Genomic DNA, 27,139 nt, shown 5'->3' with positions numbered 1-27,139 from the left:
TTTCTTTTCTCCTGTGTGTACAAATAAGAGTGGAACTCCTGGCTCGTATGATAAGTCAATGTTTAACATTTTGAGGAACTGCCAGAGTGTTTTCCAAAGTGGCTGTGTCATTTTAAAATTCTGACAGCTGTGCATGAGGGCTCCAATGTCTACACAATCTTGGCATCAGTTGACATTGTCCATCTTTTTTATTATAGTCATTCTAGGGGATGTGAACTGGTATCTTGTACTTGATTTGTGTTTCCCTGATGACTAATGATGTTGAGCATCTTCTCATGTGCTTATTGGTCATTTTTATAGGCCCTTTGGTGAAATGACTGTTCAGAGTCTTGGCCTAATCTAGGGTCACTAAGTATTCTTCCAATAGTTGTGTAATTTTAGCTCTTATATTTAGGTCTATGATACATTTTGAATTAATTTTTATATAAGGTGTGAGGTTTCAACTTCATTCTTTGGAATGTGGAAATCAAGTTCCTGCCGCACATTTTCTTGAAAAGGCCATTCTTCCCCCATTGAACAGTTCGCTGGAGTTTGGGCTTTTGGGGGAGCTCCAAACCCATCTGCCCCCTTTGGAGATTTGTGGACCATTTTTTTTTTTTAAATCTGCAATGAAGCTAAGGACAGGGGAATGGGTTTGATACATATTAAAACACCACATAATACTGATATTCAGCAGTTTTTCTTGAGTAAGCACTCATTTAATTGTTATTGGACTTTGTTGAATTTCTAGAGTTCAGCAAAAGGTGATTTTCACCATTTTGCCAGAGTTTTCACTGTTCTTATGAAGGAGAGGATTTTTGGATCCTTATTTCACCATTCAGGAACTGATTCTCTATTACATTAATATTAATTGTTCATGCTTCTTAATCTATACATGTGTTGCCATAATATCTTTATTTCTGAATTCCTGTTTGAGGTCCTGTTGGTCAAGAAAATGTTTAGCAATTATTTTTAGGGTTAAAGCATATGAAGAGCTTACCAGTCTTTATAATTGATTTTTAATTTAATTCCATTGTGCTCAGAACAGGTGTCCATTATTAGGTTGATTATTTGCTTTCTCTTGAGACTTACTTTGTGGACTAGAACATGACCATTTTATTGCATATTCTGTGTGTGCTTAAAGAGAACATGTTTTCAATTTTGATGTACAGATATCTATATATTTCTGATGGACTTAGCTTTTTGTTTATTTTGTTATTTTAATCATCTTGTTATTATAATTTTGTTGTAAATATCTCACAATATGATTAAGGATTTATCAATTTCTCCATTTAATTCCTTATGTATTTTCAGCCTAGATTATGAAGGCACACACCATTTTAAGAGTTTTATCTGTGTTTATCTGTTGTCTTGTCATATAATAGAGAACTTTCTATTTCTACAAAAGCTATTTGCCTTAAAGCCTATTTTGGTTAATATTAATATTGCTTCATCAAGATTCTTCACACATGAAATTTTAGATCATATAGCACCGAAAGTGTTATTTTATTTTAAAAATCAAGACAAGACCTATATAGTTTAATGACTTTTCTTTATTTGTAGCAGAGGCAAGAGTAGAATCCAGGCCTTCTGTTGTAGAATTCCCTTCTACATCCAGTTGTAACAAACAAGTCAGTAATTTTTGGTTTAGGAGAGTATACTTTCTCAAATGGAGCATGAAAGTAAGAGCAGTAAATGATCTCCTAAATATTGCTGTAGTAGAAATATGAGTTCTCCTGAAAGGGGAAAAAAAAAAACCACAACATGTTTTACAGTATTTGTCATACTGAATTACCTTGCTCAGCATATATGTCATGCCCAAAGAATTTTTATCTTATTTATGAGTGTTTCTAAGAAGCAGGAAATGATAATTCCTTCTATGACTAGTTTGAATTTTTATTCTTAAAAATTGTTAATCTTAGTAGAAAAATATATGTTAGTACTAAAAAAATTGCATCAACTGAAAATAAAGTGAAAGTTTTCTCCCCACTTCTGAACCCCAGTCACCAGTTGCCATAGAAGAGGTAACAACATTCCCTCATTAAGCCTTCAAGTATTCTATGCTTTACCTTCATATAGTTCTAGAAAAATATTTTGTTTTTTGATATAAATAATAGCATAGATGGTGTACTGTTTATATCTTGCTGTTTTCAACTTACAAAATACTTGGAATTATTCAATATCTATACCTCTGTATCAATCACGTTAATTTATGTAGCCCCATAGCCTTGTACTGTATGACTGTACCATAAGTTATTTAACCAGCTACCTGTTCATAAACATTTCTGTTGTTTCTAATCTTTTGCTACTACAAATAATATTGGATAACATTTCCTTACTCATCTGCCATTTTTCATATGTAAAACTATATCTTTAGAGTAATTCCTTATAAATGAACTTAGTTGGTCAAGGTGTGTGTGTGTGTGTGTGTGTGATGGGTATTGCCCATTGGCTCTCTATATAGGTTATAACAGTTTATACTTAGATTATCAATATTTCAGAGTGTCTTTTGCCTACACTTTAATCAATATAGTGTCTTATCAAACATTTTCATGATTTAAATGCATTTATCATTTTATGAAACTGTATATTTTTTAAAATTTAAAAGTTGTTTATATTTTCCTTTCTTTGAATTATCTGTTTAATACCCTTTGCCTATTATTTATCTGAGTATTTTGTCCATTTATAGGAGCTCATATATATTAAAGAATTTAGCCATTTATTATATTGCAAATGTTCTATGCGGTTTATCACTTGTCTCTTTCTCCTACAATTTTTTAACGTATATTAAAAATCATTTTTTTCTTTAGGTCTTCCATGCTTTGTGTCAAATGGACAAAGGCCTTTTTTCATTCTAGAGTTCTAAAAATAATTATTCTATGTTTACCTCCAAGACTTTCATAGTGTCATTTATTACCTCAAAATTATTAAGCTATCTAGAAATTATTTTTTATATTAAGTCAGGAAATTCTCTAACTTAATTTCTTCTCCAGGTACCCTAAAACTATCATGTTTACAGGAAATTTATAAATTAATTCAGGCAGAAGCAAGTTCTTTGGGACATTACTTTTTTTTCTTTTTGTTTCTATCTAATAATATTATATGCCTTTCCAAAGTCTTTATTCCTCCTGTTTTAAAATTTCTTCATATAATCTTTGTATATTTTTTAAATAATTTCATTCCCAGATTCCTTATCTTTCTTCATTGTTGTTGCTAGTGTGCATTTGTTCTTGTTTTGTTTTTGTTCTGTTTCCCTTTTGTCTTCTTGGTTGGTGGTGGTTTGTAGGAAGGTTAGCGATTTTTGTCTAAAAATCTGTAATCAAGCCCTTTTCCACCCTTTGTCTCTGGCATCCACTGTTCTGTTTTCTGTCTCTATTGTTTTGCCTTTTCCAAAATGTCATAGAAATGGAATAATATTGTCTGTAGACTTTTTTTTTTTTTAAGATTTCATTTATTTGTCAGAAAGAGAGAGTGAGAGTGAGAGAGGCAGGCAGAAGGGGATGCACGCTCCCTGCTGAGCAAGGAGCCGGATGCAAGACTCGATCCCAAAACTCTGGGATCATGATCTGAGCTGAAGGCAGACGCTTAACCAACTGAGACACCCAGGAGTCCCACCTCTGTAGTTTTGAACCTGGCTTCTTTCACTTAATGTATTACATGCCTGTTTGTTTCTTCGTTCAGCTTCTCCTTATGAGTCTTTACGGTGCCAGTGGGCCCAGAGAAGTTTCTGAGACCAAGCTTATTCCCATCCTCTTTTTCCAAAAAGTGATTATTGGATTTGCCCCTTAGTTATGCTACCTCCTTTGAGAATTGTGCTCTGTTAGCATTTTCTTTGTATCTACAGCTATAGGCATCCTCTCTCAGAAACTGTCCATCCTTTGAAGGCATTCATCAGTCCATCTTCTAATTCTCTGGTGTTTTGGTAACAGATGTCTTCCAGTGTTAGTGAAAGTGGGACTTGCATCTCTTTCTTTTCTTTCTTTCTTTCTTTCTTTCTTTTTCTTTCTTTCTTTCTTTCTTTCTTTCTTTCTTTCTTTCTTTCTTTCTTTCTTTCTTTCTTTTTCTTTCTTTCTTTCTTTCTTTCTTTCTTTCTTTCTTTCTTTCTTTCTTTCTTTCTTTTTTTCCTTCCTTCCTTCCTTCCTTTTTTTTTTTTTTTTAATTTTTTCCTTTTTCTGGTGTGATTTTCTAAGGAAGAGGCAGCACATCATTGCTTTGCGGTTTTGAAACTCTGTGTCCCTTAGTAGCTATTAAGTATAAATTGCTCTAGCAAGTAGCTGCCCACCTCTAATTTACTACTTAACTAAGGGCAAACTATATGCCAAAGGATGGGGAAGCTCTTCAGAGCTGAAATGTCACTAGCTTTGGCACATGCTAACAAATATCCAACTTCCTTTTGGTGTATTATCATTGCAGACTTTTCTCTTTTGCTTATTCCTTTGAGAAATCTTTGAAATTTAGGACTTACAATAATAATTAAGCATTTCTTAAAATATTAAGTATCCAGGGCGCCTGGGTGGCTCAGTTGGTTAAGCGACTGCCTTCGGCTCAGGTCATGATCCTGGAGTCCCTGGATCGAGTCCCGCATCGGGCTCCCTGCTCGGCAGGGAGCCTGCTTCTCCCTCTGACCCTCCCCCCTCTCATGTGCTCTCTCTCTCTCTCTCATTCTCTCTGTCTCAAATAAATAAATAAAATCTTTAAAAAAAAAAAAAAAAGATTGATTTCTTTATAAAAAAAAATAAATAAATAAATAAAATATTAAGTATCCACACTTTTAATTATCAATTATCCTGATAACTCAGTATGTTATATATTTTATAAATAAAAAAAGTATTAAGGACCAGAAAGTTTAAGTAAACTTCTCAAATGTACACAGCCAATCAGTAGAAGGGCTCTAGTTTTAAATCCTCATTTTGTGACTTCAAATCTGTTACTTTTTGACCACCTCACAGTTACCTCCATATTTGTATTCACTGTGATGACTTTGAGCTTATAAAACAAATGTATATGCATTATTTAATTGGATTCTGGTAATGATAGTTTAAGTTAAATTGAAAGGAGGTTATCATTAAATCCATTTTACAGGTAAAGACCTTTTCTGAAAAAATAAGGAAATTTTCAAAGGCAAGCTGTTGTTTCATAGTCAGAGCAGATTCGCACAAAGGATCCTGATCCAAAATTAGGTATTCTCCCTTTTAAATAACTGTACATCCAATAGAACCATTTTCTTTACTTCAAAAATGCTAAATTCTTGGTTTAAAATTTTATGAGTATTTGTTCTATTGGGAGCTGTTTGGCGCTAGTTGTTTGATACACGTTTGGTGTTTTATATCAGTTAGCTACGGGCACAGTAATGTTTGTAATAAACACCATAATACTGTGCAATAAATAACCACAATACCTATAAGATCACAACAATATACAAAATTATTGTTCACAAGTTCTCAGGCCTTTGGACTAGTTCTTGTGGCCTTGGTTGGGCTTACTTATACTATGTATTCACCTGCAGTAGGTGGCTCTGCTGATCATTGCGGGGCTCTGTCCCCAGCTAGCTATAAGCTACTTTCTTAGGATGGAATCAGTTTCACATTTGTTCATTAGAAACACATTTACTTAATGTTCTAGGCAGAACTTACTGAAGTAGATTCATGTTCAGTGAAAAAAAAAAATGGCCAGTGATTTCCCTACCCCAGCAGCAGGCATCCTAGGTTAGCACTGTTCTATAACTAAGACCTGGTATGTATTATGTCCTCCCCGGTGCTTGGTATTAGGGCCATCATAATGAGGTAGGCAGACAAGATCCCTGTTTTAAGAAAGCATATAAACCAGTGAGGAAGGTAGATGACAAACAAATAAATAGCGATTTTAAAATACACTTCAAAGAGAATAAATAGGTTGTGGAGATGGAAAATAATAAAAATGGCCTTTATTGGAAAACTGACCAGGAAAGACCTCTCTGAGGGATGGAGATTAAGAAGAACAGTAAACGTGGTTGCAACTGACAAAAACCCATTTCAAACTGAGTTGGAGTTAAGTGAGTTGGCTTACATATCTGAAGTGTGGGAAATGTATAGGGAATATGAAAGAAGGAACTAGACTTAGGGATAATTGCAACTGCAGACTTGAACATCCTTAGCCTGTGGACTTGAACATCCCCAGGTCATTGCTGCTTCCTTCTCTCTGGCTTTTTTCTCTTCTACTACAATATCACAAGTAGACTTATACAAACTACAAGGGCATGGATACTGGCATTACTAGGCTTAGAGATCTGTGACCTTAAAAGGAAAGAGACTCTTTACCCTCAGCTTGAAATATTCTCTGGATGCTTATAGACCCATTAGCCTGATTTAGATCTCACATCCCCCTCTTGAGCCAGTCACCATGGAAAGAGATGATCATGACTGGTCACATTCAAAGAGTGTGCCTAGACTTAAAATAGGAAAACAAATTTCCCTAAAGGAAAGCCCAGAGGAATGGTACTAACATGGAAATGGGGGGAAATCTTTGTAAGCCTGGGTCCCCTCCCTCAAAATGTATATTTATCAAGCAAAATTCATGTCTAACTCATCTTAGTATGTCCAACAGTGATTGGTACAGGACTTGACACATTTCCAAATTGATAATGTAATTTTAGTAAATTTCAGACTGTGGAGAAAGCCATCATCTACCCTCTTATGGGGAGTACACTCTAACTATAAGCCTGTAACTCTCTTTACAGAAATCCTCTTTTATTGGTTCTCTTTCCCTTATGGAGCTGTAGACATGTGATGGGTTAAGAGTAGCAGAACTCGTTTTAGTCAACTCTTAGCAATAACCTGTGTTGATGTTTCTGAGGTTTGGACTGTCAGCTGAAGCTCCACTAAGATAGAAAACCCCCATTTTGTCTTAGAATTCCAATAATTCCTGTATTCTTTAATCAGAATCAAGTGTAGAAAAATCCAAGGAATAAAAACATATTTATACCTTATTTTAATGAATACATATAAACCTAAAATTTTCAAGTTTCTTTTAAATGTTAGATTCAAAGAAATTGCTCCTATAATAACAGAATTATATAATAAATTGTGCTTGTAAATAATTGGGCTTGACCTCAAGTGTTTTACTCTAATTATGAAAGCATATGAATATTTTTATAAGCCTATTAAAAATAAATTTATTTTCAGATCCTTTTGAAGCATTCATCATCTTTTCTATTCGCCATGAGATCAGAAGGATTGATCTTCATAAAAGAGACTATAGTCTACTTGTTCCTGGGTTGAGAAACACAATAGCGCTTGATTTTCACTTCAATCAAAGTTTACTTTATTGGACAGATGTTGTAGAAGACAGAATATACCGGGGCAAGCTTTCTGAAAGTGGAGGTAATTTTTAACTGAAAATTCTAGAAAAATATGCTGTAATCAGATGGGATTTAGATTAATCTTTGCACTTTCATTCTTTATCTTCTCCCTCATATATGTAAAACCAGGGATGTCAAGTATATGTGTGAAGATCTGTTGAGGGAGGGGAATGAATGGCAAAAGCCTGTGCTATGCATACCATTTTCAAATTATGAGCTTTTCCATGGACATTTGGTGAAGAAAAATATTTATAAGAAATAACTATTGCTTTCCACATACTAGTAGACATATGTTTGTGAGTTAAAATGTTTTTATTTTGTTACCATCTTTCAGCAAAATTTAAACAAATAATGAATTGTTACAAAGACCACTAATATGAACTAAATGTTTTTATTATAATTTGACTTATTTCTTTTGTCTAATCTACACTTTTCTTAAGTAGCAAGGCTCTGAGATAAATATATGTAATAATCCTTTTGAAAATGTTGGGTCTGTGTAGCATCCCAAAGCCCAGGTGTTTCTATCAAAATCTGAATTTCTCCTTAAGTCACCTTTGCAATTTTGGAAAAATGGTAATAAACACGATATAATTATCACATGTGAATTTGTGTCCTGTGGCATATTGCAAGAGACTGATTTCGAGTGATGGATTTAGATCCTTGAGCTTAGATGGTTAAGGGTTTAAAAGAAAAAAAAAAGGCTGTTAAAATGTCTAACAAAAACACTGGCAATGTCATAAACTAAGAAGGGTTATCCTATTAGGAAAAAAATAATTATTTTAATTACAAAAGAAATTAAGAAGTGGATAAATAGATCATTGGTGAACGTTACCAAATTGCTTATTTTTATTTAGACCAAACTAATGCCTTCCTCTCTTATTTGTTATCATGTTATATCATGTAAGTCTTCTGGCCCAGGAAGGGGCAGGGAGTGTGATTGGGGCTTAGCTTTCTTAAGGGTAAGTGCAGTAAAGTTATCTTCTCTCTCATGCTTCAGAAAAGGATGCTGCTGACTAGCTATAATGCATGTTGGCCCAGGGGGACATTTGCTCTTTATTCTACCCCTGAAGATCAATGTTGATACTAAACTGCACTCATTTGAACTAGCCCATCATTCCTGTTCCCCAAATCCTGTGTTCTATTTCAAAAGTCCGAAACAAGAAATAACTTTTTGAAATCTAAACATTGTTGTTAGCATCAAGAGTTATTTAAAAATTCTACTTCACTGTCACTAAAAGGACTTAAGAATTTAAAAATTTCTGGTAGGAAAGATGAGTAATTCTAAATTTGGAGTCTTCTTAGTTTCCATCGTGCCAGGTAACATATTTGCACTATATCTTTCAAACTCAATATATTGCTTAAAAACTCTGTACTGCTGTTAAGTAGGCCTTTGTGTGTGTGTGTGTGTGTGTGTGTGTGTGTGTGTGTGTAATACGTTTCTTGAATGGGTACAAGTATTGGTTTCCTTTTTTTTTGTAGGGGTCAGTGCAATAGAAGTGGTTGTGGAGCATGGCCTGGCTACCCCAGAAGGACTGACAGTCGACTGGATAGCAGACAACATATACTGGATAGACAGCAATCTGGACCAAATTGAAGTGGCCAAACTAGATGGTTCTTTAAGAACTACACTAATAGCCGGAGCCATGGAACACCCCAGGGCCATTGCTTTGGACCCAAGATATGGGTAAAGAAGTTTGACTTTTACAGATTCACTTTGACATAAAAAATTATCTTTTAAATGAATATTTAATTCAATTATCTCAGAAATTCTGAGTCAGATTGCTTATCTTGTGCATGTACATATATGTGTATATATGTATAATTATGTATATGTATGTCTATGTGTGTGTATATATAATTATATATATATATAGACCAGTTTAAGTTTATTAGCATAAATCTGGTTATAAGATTGCTTACATAGGTACTTTTAGAGGATAGAAATATCTTCTTTCTAAATATGGGCATTATGCCCTATTGGAAGCCGTTGCAACTCAATTTTGAAGCAGTAATTTAATGAATTTCTCTTTGACCTGCCAAAGAGGTGCTATAATTGTTTCTAATGGTTGCAAACCACAGGGCCAGTCTCTGGTCCAAATAGTCACAGATGTTAACCGCACCACCTCTTATGTATTTTGTAAGTACTTGGAGTCAGTTTAAAAGGAAATTAGTATAAGCTTGAAGGAGTCCAGTGATGAGACACTGACTATTTGGGGTGTTGGAAAGACAAGGTACATGATTCTTGAAGACAAGGTACATGATTCTTGAAAACAAGGTCAAATGTTGAGTAACTCAGGTTATTGCCTCTGGTGTTCCCCTGGATGTTCCTCTGCGAAAGAGCAGAAGAGAGACGCTGAAAAACGAGGGCTCCAATTTCCACTCACTCACTTATTCTCTGGAGAACCTACTCAACTCTATTGTCGTCCCTTAAATTTCAGTTTTTTCTTTTGTAAATCAGGGATAATATCTTTATCATTTGGTTGTTTTTGAGGAGATGATAAATATGTGGAAGATAATATGTAAGTGATATTGATGAGAATACTATGTTATTACTGTTAATTATTTATTTCCTTGTTAATTATTTTGTAAATCTAAAGCCATTGTCAAGGCTAAAGGTTAGTAGATCAGAATCTTTTTAAATTTATTTTTATTTTTATTTATTTATTTATTTTGTCTCTGTATCTTCAAGTAATACAAAGTCCAGGGAGCACCAGTGAGGGAGGGGAATCAGCCAGGAGGGGGTTTAATGAAATGCAGAAGAGAGAAAAGGGAGCCTGTGTTTAAGTCAGCTTCCTGACCACATTTTTCTGGCTGGTGCCGGAGCTCAGAAATCAATAGATTGGGAAGTTTGTTCTTCTTTTCCTCAATTCACACACAGAAATTAAAGGGCCAAAGCAGGTTGCCTAGAGCAAGGTTCCAAACTGGCAACTCTCATTAATACGTTTGCTTTACTCTACAGTGTTTTAAATTTATTTGAATTACTTTCCCAAACTTAAAATATTGAGACATTTTGTATACAGTTTTGGATTTCTGGCTACTTCTGAAAAAAAAAAAAAAAAAATAGAGATCTGGCAGCAAGGAGCAAAGCAGTAGCTGTATCTTTTAGCTCTCATTTATACAGTTTACACTCTGCCCATTTCATTCATTAATTCCTATGATAACAGTTCACCGGCAAGAGATATGTTATGTTTAATGAGAAATTCCTTTTTTAAAACAGACTGTTCCTGAGATTACAAGTAACTTGCTGATCCTGACCCTTTACTTCCCATAAAAGTTCATCATCAACAGGGCTTTTACCCTCCATGTAACAAATATCAGTTTGAAATTTTCACCTATTAAACCTATCTAAGTTGTACCAGCACCTTATACACAGGAGAAACTTTCTGTGTAAGGGAAAGTGATATTTTGGAGAAAGTTGTGGTTTTAGCTTGTACACCAACATGGTAGAAAAGCTGTGAGTGCTCTCAAATTACAGATGGCACACACACAGAGAAACAAGACACAACATAAAGGACAAAACGGGCATATGAAAGCTTTGAAAATAGTCTGACCAAACAAAGTAGTAAATCTGGGAGTTGAAACTTTATTTTCTATAGCCTTGAACTGACAATATTTAGGATAAAATTATTTATCTCACTTAGTTTGCAGAATGTCCAACCTGAGAGGAGGGAAAAGAAATAGAGACACCAACACACCACCCACAAATACTATTTAAGTGAAAATATCAGATACTATTCCAGTGATATAAGATCTTCAGAAGTAATATACCCTCTAAGAGTTGAAAGTTAGTATAGAAAGCTAGCCTCTGAGTAGGAAAACCTGATAATGCTTCTGAGAAAGTTGATACCGTCCATTACTAATTGCAACTATGAAATTGTACAGCTGATTAAAATAATTATAGTGGTAATAATTTTTTCTTGAAAAATGATTGAAGAAATATACTTATAAAATCAGTTTTGGTATAAATAATCAAAGTTCAGAAGGCAGTACTAATTCATTCAACTCTAGGAAGAAATTGAGAGGTTGACTGAGAGCATAGTAAAAATACATGCAAACACACACGCAGTGAACTGCAAAGCCAAGTGCAAGAAAAGCAACACTGAAAAAAAAATTAATTTGACTTAAACTCCACTTAATGCCTTAGTGCTATCTATTCAAATAGAAACAAAAAATTTCTCCCTATTTCTCAAATAATTCAAGAAATACAAAGAAGCTGTGAGTCAAAATTGATAGGAGCTCCAAAACACTTGAACTTCTTTTAAAAATATGTATTTTTGGATATATGTACTGGGTAATTTTTTTAGAATTATGGTTTCTGTAAATACTGTTATCCTTCCTACTACATCATCAGCTCTCTAATGGCAAGACATGCTTCCATGTCTATGAAATCCTCCCCTGCTCTTGGCATATATAATTGTGCTGAATAAATGTTTGTTAAATAAATTAATGCATGCATATGCATAGACTTTTTGCTAACATGTAACTTACAAAACTCAAGGATAAACCTGAAAGAGTGAAGTATAGAGTAAAAGACAGCTAGTGGGTAATATTATAAACTTTGTTTACAATAACAAGTGAATGAACAAGTTTGTAACCAGCCACTTTGCTCCCTCAGCACAGCTGAAGAAAAACAAAAACAATAACAACAACAACAACAAAAATCGGGCTATAACATTAGACCACTAAAACATGTTTACATCATGTGAGTTTCCTTCAGCTATGAAGGTCCTCTGTGACCTTTTTTTACAGATGCCAAAAAACAAATGTTTTTAACCAACTACTTTGCTTCCCTGGCATAAAAGCCACAGGGCTTCACTTTACATTATAAAACATATTTGCCATGATGCCACATCCCTTTAGTATTGTGGGTTTTGACCCAATATCCCAAGTGACAAGTTATTCCAAGACGGTAAATGGGAGTCTTAGGGAGGAGCCATTTTTCTCTCATTCCGTTTTAAGGGAATACACTTATTGCTAAGGTGACCTGAACGAGTCCATGAATCTCCTCTGAACCTCAAGCTAAGTATTAGGGAGTAAGAAGCGCCAGGGAGTTCCCCATCTACAGGGCACTCACTTCAGTTCTTGAACTTTCATTGTCTTTGTACCCGTACAGCTGCATGGTGTCTTCCTGCTCCATTGCTGGCGTTTTGATTTCATTTCTCATAATAACTGGACTCTGCTATAGCCATTGCAATTTGTGAAAGCAGATACAGTAATTGTGAAGATTAGTGAAACATCTAAATAAAATTTTAATTTTATCTGGGACTGTTCCTAAATGAAACTAATAAAGACGTTGCTTTTAGCAGACCTAAAGATTGTGGATAAGTATCCTCTTTTTTTTTTTTTTTTTTTTGCCAAGATCATTTATTTTCACCTTCTGCAGCTTGACCTGATAGATGATAATGGCCCTTTCATGCCTGTAATGATACAAGTTGTTCATGGTCCATTGACCCAATTTAATCCTGATACAGACTAACCCATGAATACAGGAACTGTAGAATCAGTAGACTGTAGTCTCTTTTTTTAAAAGCAATTGTGGCTGAATATTTCCATACGTCCTGTAAGAAGAGATATTCAGTCTTTGTGTATTTCAAGAAATAATGCAATCATTGAAATGCTAATACATCTTAACCATAAAAAGAAAGTAATAAGGGGAAAATGATTCTTTTAAAATACATTACAGAGTATACAAAAGAGTGCCTAGAATTTTATGAAACAATGATCCTTGAAATCAACTTTTTAAATTGATTGTAAACTGACTTATGGTGAAGTTAAGAACACTTTTAGGGGAACTAATTCTAGAACACGTTGTTTTATAAAAAGTATTGGAAATTTCCCCACTTGAATTGATGAAAGATTAGGACCATTGTGAGCACTACAGAAGAAACAGCTTAATGCTGCTATGTTTAGTGAAGAAATGAAGGAATCACTTATTTTAGAATTTCTCAAATTATCCCAAGCCATACTTTTATGGTCCACTGGAAACACATCCTTGAAAGTCTACAGTGCCCACTTCTGGTAAACCTACAACATAGAGAAAATGCAGAATTGTAGCGTCACTGATATGTGTGTTGGAATTTCCACAACCACATAAGGCAGAACTAGGTAGAAAGTTCCAAGAGAGACACCAGTTTTCCACTTGTTATTCAGGCAGAAGACAATGCTCAGAAGTCTTTGGGTCATCAGTCCAGAGTGTGAATTACAGCCTTGCCTAGATCACGTGGTAGCTTATCAACAGATACTCAGACTAGTTATCATTCTCAAATTCATTGTTTGTTTTCAGTGATTATTTTTCCTTATCTTTTTTAAACTTGCAAATCTCTCTACTCTACCTTGTCTGTCAAGATATCACATAAATTTGATTGATGCTATGTCGGTCTTGTTTCTATTTTAAATCTTATTTTTTAAATCCTAAGTATAAAGGGAAGCTGACAACAACCTACTGTCAGTGAAAAGATATGTACATCCAAAATTAAATTTGTAGTGAGACACATAATTCATTTCATTCATTGTTTTAAAGACATTTAACTACTTAACTGAATAGCCTACCAGCTTTATATTAATTAATCTTTGTTCCGTTTGCCCTTTATGGCAACATATTGTATACTAGGTAACTTATAAGTAATAAGCATATGTGTATATATATGTTGAAATTTCCAGATAGTTTTTTTTCTCATATAAAACAATCTAATCTTTAAAAATTAGTCTTTGCAGAAAAAAGATTTCTAGCCATAAAATTTTATAAATGTCCTCTGGTATTTTTAATATTCTTAAAAATTTACGTATTATGTTAATTTTGAGTTATATACACTTTTAAACTTTTATTATAGAAAATTTTAAATACACAAAATAGAATGAATTATATAATAATCTTCCTCATATTCATTACCCAGCTTCAACAATTATCAATACATTATCCCTGATATATTACTTAGTTTTATCCTTTCTCAGCAGTTTACTTTAATTTTTTCAAATATTGGTAATTAAACAATGAATACTCTGGATATTGTTTTTGTGGATATGATCCCATACCAGGGCCAGGAAAATCCTAAAGCTGCCCATGAAACTAAAACTTTTTTTTTTTTTTAACATAAACTCAGATTTTGAGAGACATTCTTTGAGATAAACCCAATCTTATGACCTACTCCTCTGAATCCTTTTCTTGTGGCTTTGACTTATAAAACTAATCTACCTTCGCATACATGCTGGTGTGACATTTGAACATTGACATTAGTATTAATTCTCTTTCTGTCTCCATTTCTTCAACAGTTAGAAAATAGTTTGAAATTTTGCATTTAAAAAATCATTTCTATGACTATGTGTGTGTGGCATGCTCGTGCAAGCACAAATCTTTTCTGTGTGCTAGCCATCCTTTATGCTAAATTGTTTATGTCCCTTACCTCATCAAATGCTCCTGATAAGTGTGTACAGTTAGAGTTTTTACTTACAGATGAGAAAATGGAGTCTGAGATTAAATATGCTGGAGGAAATGACAGATATTAGTCTTCATCCCAAGTTTGTCTGACACAGAAACATATATTGGCACAATTATTTAATAACGTTTTGAGGCTGCCCAGGGCTTCAGAGTTGTTTATGAGCTGCCACTCTTACCAAGAACATTTACATCTTCCTTCTCTCTTCACCATAGTCTTTTAACACACATACTTACTAAATTTATTATATAATGTATCGAATTGTCTTTTATTCATTTCATATTTCAAATTCCTCTGTCCTAAAACAGACTATATACTTCTCAAAGATCCAAGTCATGACAAATACTTAGTTTACATCACTCCATATCTCCTTACATAAAGTTAATATTTAAAAAAAAGAAGATAGCTTGAATTGTATTTTGAATTTTTTTCCAGAGGATTATTTCCTTTTCCAAGCTTATCTACCACATTCATATACTTAAGGATCATTCAAAATATAGAAGGAGGAAAAATAGCAAAATGATATATAATTATAATGAAGAACAAAGGTATTTTTCCCAGTAACTTTACCATTTCTCACCAAAATGTTGACAGAGCTGATAATAGGAAAATTTACTGGACTGTCACTATCTCTCCAGTCCTGTGAGTTCTCCCTTCCCAAATCACCATGCTACTCATTGGGTTCTGCTATGAAAGTAGAGAAGGCAGCTACCATTTATTGAATAGCAGACATGCTCCTATCCCTCTGCCAGATGTTTTCCATTTGCTATTTTATTTAGTGACACGACATTAAAGAATTCGATGTTCAAAGCATCAGAGCAGAAGTTAGGCTGCCCAGTTTCTCATCTCCCTCTGCCACTTGCTAGCTGTGTAACCCAAGTAATTTAACTTCTCTAAGCTTGTTCTCCCATCTCTAAAACATAGATAACTTTAGCCATAGCCTCATGATTGATTAAATGAGATAATCTATAAAGCACTGAAAATAGTATTTAACATATAGTAAGCACTTAAAAAATATAGCCAGTTGTTATGATTGTGGAGTTATTGTGTATCTGTATTAAATACACTATAGAAACATGCATCAGCAGTTTAAACCATTGTCAGTTGAACATAAAACATCCATTGCTTAATAGCCTTAAAAATCAAATGCAGGACACGAGGCACTTGATGCCCATCGTGTGGGACTGATTGTTCACCATGAATTTTAGAGTCTCAAATAGTATTCGGTTTAAAAAAAGAAGGTAATGATCTTTAGTATATGAAAAATGGTATTTTAACAATTGCATGTTTGTATATATCAAAGTATAACGATTTCCTCTGTTTTCCCTCTGTATCCTCTGTCATATGATCTATTTCATTGCTGTGAATCTAAATATCATCTCCATACTGATGACTTCCAAATTCACGTCCCCAGCCCTGCCTTCTTCTCTGAACTTCACCCTGGCATACACACAGCTTCCTGAACACCTCCTTTTGGATGTCTTGAAATCTTAAGATAAGAAAAAAAAAATTCGAAAGTAAACTTTTGATTGCTCTTCACACCCATCCACACTCAATTCCCAGGTCTTAGAATCTGTTCCTCTTCCATTTTCCCCATTTCACTCATGGATTCCTTGCACAGCCTCTCCCTTGCTCTTACTCTGACTTCGCTGAAACAAGAAACACAGTCACCTATGATTCGTTCTCGACCTCATTTCCCTATATTCAGTCATCAGATAGTCCTGGCAATTCCACCTCCAAATATACCTTGAATCCATTCACTTTTCTTCCCTGCCACTACCATACTCCAAACCACTGTCATCCTTGGATTTTCCTTTAAAATAACCACCTGATAAGCCATACTCTTGCCTCATTATCATCCACTTATATATGATACCATGTTTCACCCCTGCTTAAATGTGCTTCCTATTCTCTTGGAATGAAAACCCAAATAATCACCTTAGCCTACAAAACCCATTAGGTCGGACTCTTCAAATCCATCGTCTTCTTTTTCCTCCTTACTCACCGCATTGGTCTTATTTCTGTTCCTCAAATCACCCACTCCCCCCCATTAGGGCTTTCATATCTGCTGTTTATTTTGCTTGTCATGCTCTTTATACTGTTCTCCTTATCTTTTAGATTCAGTGTAAATACAGCCTCCTCAAAGTCCTTTTTTTTTTCCCCGATCACCTTCTCTAAGTAGATCACTTACCTGCTATTTTCTGCAGCATATTTTAGAAGCTACAATTATATATTCATGTATTTATTTACTCTGTCTTCTCCACTGGACTCTAAGCTCCAAGTGGGCAGACAATACATCTGTTTCTTTTGAGACTGTTTACCTGCCAGCGTCTAGCATATAGTAGGCACTCAATAAATATTTGTGAGCTGAATGGCTGAAACAATAGCGTTATTTATTTTTCTTCAGAATTCTTTTCTGGACAGATTGGGATGCCAATTTTCCTCGCATTGAATCTGCCTCCATGAGTGGTGCTGGAAGAAAAACCATCTACAAAGACATGAAAACTGGAGCTTGGCCTAATGGACTAACTGTGGATCACTTTGAAAAAAGGATAGTTTGGACAGATGCCAGGTTTAAAAAAATGATCTTTTTCTTCTGTATTTTCTGTTACCTTTCTTGGATAGTATTTGTAAACGCAAAAGATACCCTAACATGCATGTATCATGTATACACACATTGAAATTGGTGGTGATTTTTGTTTGTTTTCATTATGATGGTGGTGATTTTTGTTATGACAGGCTTCTTTTTTTTCTTTCTTTCTACAAATCAGATACAGACGCATAAAATATTTTTTAAAAAAATTTTTCTCTGGCATTTATCTAAGTAATATGATAACACCACTGGGCTATTTGAATACGTTCTGATAAACTTGATGTATTTACTTTTCTGTAGGTCAGATGCTATTTATTCAGCCCTCTATGATGGAACAGCCATGATAGAAATCATCCGTGGTCATGAATACCTTTCCCATCCCTTTGCTGTGTCTTTATATGGGAGTGAGGTCTATTGGACGGACTGGAGGACCAACACATTGTCAAAAGCCAATAAGTGGACAGGGCAGAATGTCAGCGTGATTCAGAAGACAAGTGCACAGCCGTTTGACCTTCAGATATACCATCCCAGCCGTCAGCCCCAGGGTAAGTGCTGGTAGTGAATTAACTACCCAGAAAGTATTTTCACCTTAATCATATAATATTTGAACTGTAAAATAACTTCTGTAAGTTAAATTATTAATATTTCATCTATATTGTGTTGTGGAAGTGGTTCCAGCGTTTATTTTAATTAGTTCAGAATATTTTTTTTTCTTTCCCTTGTCATTTCTTTCACACAGCAATAAAGAAATCTTAGAAATTAAGGGTTTTATACAAAGTCCCCACATTTTTAGTCACTGCTTGTATCAATAAAGGATACTGTGGGAAGTTGTAGATGGTCTTCAGATTTAGAATCTATCACCTGGTTATGATAGAAAATTAGATGAGAACATCAAGGACACATTGGTCTTTCCCTCAAATGATCTGTGAACTCTATTGGGAGGAGAAAGAATGGTGTATAAAAAAAAAAAAAAAAGGAGCATCTCTTATTTTAAGAGAATTTAGTTCACATGAGCATGTGTGCCACCTCTCCCCATGTATTCCACATTTTGGTTCAACAGTAATCTCCATCCTGGCTTTGTGATTTCATTACTTCTACTCAATTCTTGCCAAACGTTCTTAATTCTGAGTCTTACATTTCTTTTTCCTTTTTATTTTTTCCCCTGGATAGTATGGCCATTTTGTGTAACATCGGCTCATCCTTTTATACCTCTTGATGGAGCCTTCCCCTTTATAATGTATACCATAAATTGTGAGAATCTCATTCCAATGTAAACAATGTTTCCTTATCATTAACATATTTTTACTTGAGACATCTGATGCTCAGATGACAACTGTTCCCTAGAGGATACATTTTCTCCTTTTCTCCCTCTTTCAGTGTAGAGTAGACAGATCTTCACTTCCAGAAATTCATTAGCATTCCTGGTCTTATGGACCTCACTTCAAGCCTTATTTTAAATTTGTGCTACGTTCTTTACACCTAGACTAAAAATGCTCACCTCTGTGGTCCATAAATTCCACTGTTATCCTTTTCTTTCTGCAATACTTGACCTTCATTCTCTATCGATACTATTTCTTCTACCCAAATATCCTCATCTGTAAAATTTTCTGTGCCTTCTCTCTGACAGAGTCTGATTGAATCTAGTTTCCTTCCCAGATACTTTCAATTTCTGTTTCAATTTTCTTATATAAGAGATCCTTCTTTGTCATGTGGGAGTTTCTATACACCATGTATTATGTGAGCAATCATGTTAATCCTTTTCTATCACCCATAATTTTTTTGCTCTTTTCATCTAACAAATCTGTACAACATGAGGACATTAAGGGGAGAAAATACAGCTTAGTCACTTTTGTGCTTAATAGGCATTCAGTAAATATATTGGATTTAACTAAATTGAAATGAAGCAAGAAATCATGATTCTGACCAGCAATGGGCCACTAGTATAATAAGAAAAAGATGCTCTTTTCTAAAAACTTTCTTCAGTATGAGAGAGTATCTAGTCATAAACACTGTATGTTGATGACAAACAAAGGATTGGTTTTAATTTTTATAAATGCAAAAATAAAAAAAATACATATTTTTGTGCCCCAGACTGGTATTTTTTAGGAACTGTAATTTTTATGTTTAGAGTAATTTAAATGAATTGGACCATGAAAAATGGCCTGGGTTTATGTATTACAACATTCCCCTCCTCAAAATAGGATCAATGTATTTTCATTTCCTAGCTATCTGATTTGCCCACATTGAGATGAGCCCTAGCAAAGTGACAGAATGGAAATAAAAATGATACTTTCAAGCTCTTCTGACATTTTCATATATATAGAAAGGAAGTAAGACATTCAGTGTACAGTAGACCCCTCCTCCATGCTTTCACTCTCTGCGGTCACCCATGGTCCAGAAGCAAAAGGTCCTCCTTCTGAACTATCATTAGAAGGTCAATGGTAGCCTAACACTGTGTTACAATGCCTACGTCATTCCCTTCACTTCATCTCATCACATAGACATTTTATCATCTCACATCATCACAAGTACAAGGGTAAGTATAGTATGATAAGATATTTTGAGACAGAGAGAGATATCACATTTACATAAATTTTATGATAGTATACTACTATAGTTGTTCTATTTTATTATTAATTATCGTTGTTAATCTATTACTGTGCCTAATTGATAAATTTGACTTTATCATAGATATATGTATCATAGATATGTGTGTATAGGAAAACACATAGTATATATATAGGGTTTGGTACTATCCCTGGTTTCAGGCATCTACTTGGGATGTCTCCTCCCTGGATCAGGGGAGATTACTGTAATTTACTTGGTGGTGGGGAGATTTTCTGGACATCTTTACTTAACTTGAAAGGTGATTTATATGAGGCCCCTACAATCTGCGTAAAATAAGGAAGTTTTTACTGTATGGATCTGATTTAACATAGAGGCTTCAGGGCAGATATTCTAGCCTTTTATACCTTTAGAGAATGTCACCTGTAGTGAGACCTTGCTATTTCCTAAATAAAATTCAGTCCATTTCCAATTTTGAGAATGATCAGAGAACATTCTACTTTTCCCCATTATAAGGATCACTGAGCATATAATAATCATTATCCGTCCTGTTTATCTGCTTCAGTGAAGTAACACTTCCACTGCTAGGGGAGAAAATGTTTAAAAAGATGCAGGAATATATTGACTATTTTATTACCAGGGTAGAATTACAGTAAAAATGGTGACAAAATATATATAATATATATAAAATATTAAACGTGTAAATGCATGAAAAGTTCTTGAAAGAGTGTCTCACATATAATCAGTGCTATGTGTTTATATGCTTAAGTAAATAAAATTTTAAAAAGTAATAGTTGATGGGGTTCCTGGGTGGTTGAGTCAGTTAAGTGTCCAACTCTTGATTTCAGCTCAGGTCATGATCTAGGAGTTGTGAGATTGAACCCATGTCAGGCTCCATGCTAGCAGGGAGTCAGCTTGGTATTTTCTTTCTCTTCTCCCTCTGTCCCTCCCCCCGTTCTCTGTCTCTGTCTCTGTCTTTCTCTCAAATAAATAAATAAATCTTTAAAAAAAAAAAAGTAACAGTTGTTGAAATCATATCATTTTCCTAACCTCCTTTTGTTGAAATGTAGGTTTCATGGGGCGCCTGGGTGGCTCAGTCGTTAAGCGTCTGCCTTCGGCTCAGGTCATGATCCCAGGACCCTGGGATCGAGCCCCGCATCAGGCTCCCTGCTCCGCGGGAAGCCTGCTTCTCCCTCTCCCACTCCCCCTGCTTGTGTTCCCTCTCTCGCTGTGTCTCTCTCTGTCAAATAAATAAATAAAATCTTTAAAAAAAAAAAAAAAAAAGAAATGTAGGTTTCATTACTTTTTTTTAGTCCTTTTTGAATACATAATCTCATACTTAAATAATTCATATTGGGATTAACATTACACTTTTCTATATCATAGCAATTTGTTTAAAGAAAAATGCCAATAAAAATGTGAATCACAGCTCTAAAGAAGAGCAATATGGTTGATCTATCAATAAATTCAGATGTAGTCAGATGTATTCAGATGACTAGACTATCAAACCTACTCTCAAATGTACACCCATTTTCCCAGCTCCCAAAGCAACAAACATCTTGACATTTTCTTTATAGTTGTTTCAACAGAGATGTTGAATATCATAGTAATAAATAAAACTATTATTGTTTATTGAACTACTATGTGCCATTTAGTTGTCACTTTTTTTCCCTAATTATTAGACCCATCTAACAAGATGGTTGTTTTCATTTTCTATGAGGATGCTGAAGCTCAGGAAAATGAAGTAAGCTGGTTCAGAGTAATAAATTTCATCAAAGGCAACACCAGGTTCCCAATGATCATAACCAACCCCCCAGTCCATACTTCACTGTTTTCTAAATTAAGAAAGCTTTTTTTTTTTTTTTTTAAAGTAGGCTCCATGCCTAGCGTGGAACCCAATATGGGGCTTGAACTCACAACCCCGAGACCAAGACCTGAACTGACACCAAGAGTCTGACACTTAACCGACTGAGCCACCCAGGGGCCCCAAGAAAGTTTTGTATCTCTTCAAATTTAATGTCACATTTCATTTTTTAAATTTTGTATCTTCCCTTTTACACTTAGCATTCTCCCGTTATCATTGGTGCCTTATGAATCTCTTCTTAATAACTAAGTATTTTCACAGCACATGTGACTAACAAAATGTCCTCAACTATTCATCTATTATTGGAAAGTTTGATTTTAGTTCCTTTCTATACTATCATCAATAATTTTAATGCATATTTCTATACATAAATATTTATCTGTATTTAATAACCTTGGGTTTTGTTGTTGTTGTTGTTAGAAAGTCATATGATCTTATTTGCCAGAAACAGATGAACATAAGCCCTTCCAAGAAGGAAAGTATCACTAAACCCCAGTGAAAATTAAGATATAGTATTTCTTGTATGGTTTTATTATTTATTTATTATTTAAAAAAATCTAAGGGCACCTGGGTGGCTCAGTCAGTTAAGCGTCTGCCTTTGGCTCAGGTCATGATCCCGGGGTCCTGCGATCTAGCCTTGCATCAGGCTCCCTGCTCAGCGGGGAGTCTGCTTTGCCCTCTGCCCCTGCCCCCAACTTGTGCACTCTAGCTCACTCTCTCTCTCCTCAATAAATAAATAAAATCTTTAAAAAATAAAAATTAAAAAAAATTAAAAATCTACTCTCTTGGCAACTTTTAAATATGCAATAGAGTGTTAATAACTATAATCACCCATACTGTACATTACATTCCCATAGCTTAATTATTTTATTGCTAGTAGTTTGTACCTTTTGACCCCCTTCATCAATTTCAGCCAAACCCCACCTCTTCCCTCTGGCAACCAGTGATTTGTTCTCTGTATCTGTAAGTTCAGGGTTTTGTTGCTGTTGTTTGGTTTTGTTTTTAAGATTCCACATGTAAGTGAGATCATACGGCATTTGTATTTCTTTGTTTGACTTATTTCTCTTAGTGTAATGTCCTCAAGGTCCATACATGTTGTTGCAAATAACAAGATTTCCTTCCTTTTTTATGATTAAATATTATATATATATATGTTGATATTTACCAAATTTTGTTTATCCATTCATCCACTGATAGACACTTAGACTGCTTCCATATCTCTGCTATTATAAACAGTGCTGCAATGAACATGGGGGTGCATATGACCTCTCCTGTGCCAAAAAAGCAAAACAAGAAAGTTTAGAGTAAAGTAGGGAGACAAAGTAGTGGTTTTATGTTGACAGTTACTGTAGGGACTGAGGACAAAAATTTGAATATAAAATATTGGGAGTTTTGGAATAAGAACTTTACATACCATGTACTGTAGTTTCACACTGGCTAGGATAATCACATTTTATCTTTTGGAAGATTTATATATATATACAAGATTTATATATGTTTATATTATATATATTCATCCTATTCCACTGATTAGATTGATAACTGGACACTTTAACTTAAATTCTCTATTTTCTATATCTGGTGTGAATTGGCAATTTATAACGTGTAGTTGATACTTACGTCCACCTACTGAATAAACACATGGGAGGATGTTGTTTCCTTAGCATAGAGAAAAGATGTATAAATAAATATATTTTTTGTTTTTAAAATAAGCAAGAACACCAAAATCATAGATTTCTCTTTAAGGTGAAAATGAATAATTAACATTTATGAAGCCATCTAATTTAAACATATCTTTATCAGTAAAACACAGCTATTAATTGAATAAATTTTGAGTGCATTAAAAAACAACAGCAACAACAACAAAATTTATAATAAACCATTTTTGAGAAATGTGTTAGTTTTGTTTGGATAATGAGATCTGGGCTTGTATGATTAAGCATTAAATTAAAATTATATCGTCATCCTGACTTTGTGATAATAAGGAAGGTATGCACTTATATTGTGTTTTTATTAGTCTTTAAAGGTATTACTTTCAATCTGCACAAAGATTTGCAGGAAAAAAATTCTCCCTCTGAGAGGCTTTCTCACTTCAAAGCCACATACCAGTTATAAATCTTTACACAATTCAGATTTCACCTCCTTCATGTTCATGCTTAACACCATAGGAACTCCCTTAGCACTTAGAGCTTATATGCTTAATATTTTCCTAACACTGTTTTATTTACCCAACTACATTATAAAATATCTGAGTAAGGGAATATCACTTTTTATTTATGTCAACTACATAGCTAAGTCCTTTATAATAATATTAATAATTATAATGTTAGTATCTGACACTTGGTAATTTTCTTTTTTTTTAAAGATTTTATTTATTTGACAGAGAGAGACACAGCGAGAGAGGGAACACAAGCAGGGGGAGTGGGGGAGGGAGAAGCAGACTTCCCGTGGAGCAGGGAGCCCGATGCGGGACTCGATCCCAGGACCTTGGGATCATGACCTGAGCCGAAGGCAGACGCTTAACGACTGAGCCACCCAGGCGCCCCAACACTTGCTAATTTTCATTGCAATTCTATGAGGAAGGTTTTAGCAACATAGTTTTATAGATGAGGAATCTAAGGAAGTTAAACACTAAGTAATTTCTTCAAGGTCTAATAGCCAGAGGATGTTTATTCAGTTATCTGACTTTGAGGAAAGTGACCTCAGAACTCTTGCCTTAACCTCCAAGCTCTATAGGAAGAAGTTATGGGGTTCATGTTTGAGATTCTCCTTGGAATTGCTATTTCATGTCACCAGATGGCAGTATAGAGTCAAGGTTTGTTGATATTTACAAGGGACAGACTAATTCTTACCTTCTTGGAGTTTATAGTCTAGAAGGGGAACAGACTAACAACAACGAAGATCAATAAAATAACTGTTATTATGGATGGATTTTGAATGTAAAAGTATAGTAAATATATTTTAAAAGGCAGTAGGGTTAGGTCCAAAAAGACCCTAGGTTAGTCTAGTTCAACCCATCCTCTGTCATTCACTAGGCTAGTCAGCTGAGGCAAAATAATTAACTTCTGGGGTCTCAATTACTCATTTGTTGGTTGAAGGAGCTAGAGGTAAGGAGGGAATAAATGGGAAGCAGATTGTGCAGGGATCAGACCATGGTAGGATTTAAATGGTCCTTTCAAGGAATTTTAATTTTTGTCCTCTAAGATAGGTAGTTCTAATGATTTCACACTTGAATGTGCATCCGAATTACCTGCAGGGATCACTAAAACACAGATTTCTGGGCTGCACTCAAGTGCTTTTGATTCAATAGGTCTGGGGTATGGCTTGAGATTTTGCATTTTTAACAAGTTCCCAGGGGATGCTGATGTTGCCTAAAGAACCACAGTCCTAAGTGAAGGAGAAAATAAGTTTTAGATTTGGTCAAAGGAGTGAAAATAGCAGATTTGGGTGCTAGAAAGTTGACTCCATCTGTACAAGGGATGGATTGTGAAAAGACAGCACTGCAGGTAGAAGACTGGTAAAGAGGCTAGTTTTATAGATCAGGAGGTAGCTGATGCCAAAATCTGGGAAATGGTAATAAAAGCAGAGAGAATGGTATGAGTGAGATACACTTAGAAGTAAAACAATAATAAAAAAAATAGTGACAGAAGTTGTGGAGTAGGGGAGATTGGGAAGAAAAGGAAGAATTTGAGATGGCTTTTTTTCTAGTTTCTGTAATTGGCTTCATGATCAAAATATGACAGAGAGTCCATGGGATTGGTTTAAGGCAGGGATCAACAAATTTTCTCTGTGAAAGGCCTGACAGTAAGTGTTTTAGGCTTTATAGGCCATATGGACTCTGTTGCAACTATTCAACTCAGATGTTGTCGCGTGAAAGTAATCACATAGAAAATGAACTATTGTAGCTGTATTACAATAAAATTTTATTTTGGAAAGAAATTGTGTGTGTCTATTTATCTATCTATCTACCTATCTATTATTTACTTAATAACATTTATATAGTGTTTAGTATTTGTCAGGTATCTTCTAGGAGCTTTAAAAAGAAACTAATGTGGGGTACCTGGGTGACTCAGTTGGTTAAGCATCTGCCTGCAGCTCAGGTCATGATCCTGGGGTCCTGGGATTGAGCCCCACATCGGGTTCCTTGCTCAGCAGGGAGCCTGCTTCTCCCCCTCCCTGCCACTCCCCCTGCTTGTGCTGTCACTCTTGCTCACTCTCACTCTATTTAAAAATAAATAATAAATAAAATTTTAAAAAAGAAAAAGAAACTAATGCGTTTAATCTTTTGCAGTGATTCCACTTTACAGATGAAAAACTAGGATAGATAAGGGTATGCAGTCAGAGTAGGACAAAATAGAAATTAGAATTTCATACGTTTTTCATGTGTTATGGATATTATTCTTTTTTAAAAAAATATTTATTTATTTGAGAGAGAGAGAGAGTGCGCAAACAGGGGAGGGGTAGAGGGAGAGGGGAGAGAGAATCTTAAGCAGACTCCACACTGAGCACAGAGCCTGACATGGGCTCTACCCCAGGACCCCAAGATCACAACCTGAGCTGAAATCAAGAGTCGGATGCTTACGGGGCACCTGGGTGACTCAGTCATTAGGTGTCTGCCTTCGGCTCAGGTCATGATCCCAGGGTCCTGGGATTGAGCCCCGCGTCTGGCTCCCTACTCTGCGGGAAGCCTGCTTCTCCCTCTCCTACTCCCCCTGCTTGCGTTCACTCTCTCGCTGTGTCTCTCTCTGTCAAATAAATAAATAAAATCTTTAAAAAAAAAAAAAAAGAGTCAGATGCTTAACTGACAACACCACCCAGGCGCCCCAGAATATTATTCTTCATTTGTTTTCTAAGTTACATTATTAGCCTGCAGGCCAAGGTCTACTGATACCGATTTAAAGGATAAACAAAAAGTAAACTTTTGATACACTCAATTTGAGATACCTCTGGGACATGATTGAATATTCAGAGCTGTAAAGGCAAGGAGAGTTTGAACTAGAAGTAGTGCTTTGGTAGTCATTCGATTTTAGGTTGAAGGCAGGAAGATAGATGAGATTTCCCAAGAACATTACAGAAAATGAGAAGAGGGCAAGGACAGAACTTTGAAGAAAATGAACACTAATGAGGAAGGGAAGGCAGAATGCTGAGGAGATGACCAAGAGATTTCACAACCAAAGAGAGCACAGTCAAACAGACGAGTAAACAAACAAACAAGACAAAAAACAAAAAACAAAAAAAACTAAGAAAAGTTTCAAGATGACAGTAGCTGACAGAGTTAATTCTCCTGGAGAAGTTAAGAAAGACAACAAAAAACAAAAAAAACTAAGAAAAGTTTCAAGATGACAGTAGCTGACAGAGTTAATTCTCCT

At 34.9% G+C, this 27,139-nt stretch overlaps 1 protein-coding gene across 2 annotated transcripts in view; it reads left to right on the top strand.

The window, feature by feature from the left end:
* LRP1B (LDL receptor related protein 1B) overlaps positions 1 to 27,139 on the top strand; it is a 1,832,840-nt gene that overhangs the window by 1,211,528 nt on the left and 594,173 nt on the right. For both annotated transcript variants that reach the window (XR_013447098.1, XM_078070743.1), the window contains exons 24-27: positions 7,140 to 7,337; positions 8,795 to 8,999; positions 17,156 to 17,320; positions 17,642 to 17,886. Coding sequence is in view for 1 of the 2 variants with exons in the window: in XM_078070743.1 (XP_077926869.1) it covers positions 7,140 to 7,337; positions 8,795 to 8,999; positions 17,156 to 17,320; positions 17,642 to 17,886 (813 nt within the window). In the remaining variant the exon portion in view is untranslated. The remainder of the gene's footprint in view (positions 1 to 7,139; positions 7,338 to 8,794; positions 9,000 to 17,155; positions 17,321 to 17,641; positions 17,887 to 27,139) is intronic.

This window comes from Halichoerus grypus, chromosome 4, assembly GCF_964656455.1.
Source record: "Halichoerus grypus chromosome 4, mHalGry1.hap1.1, whole genome shotgun sequence".
Taxonomy (NCBI): domain Eukaryota; kingdom Metazoa; phylum Chordata; class Mammalia; order Carnivora; family Phocidae; genus Halichoerus; species Halichoerus grypus.
This window is presented reverse-complemented; position numbering and strand designations above follow the sequence as displayed.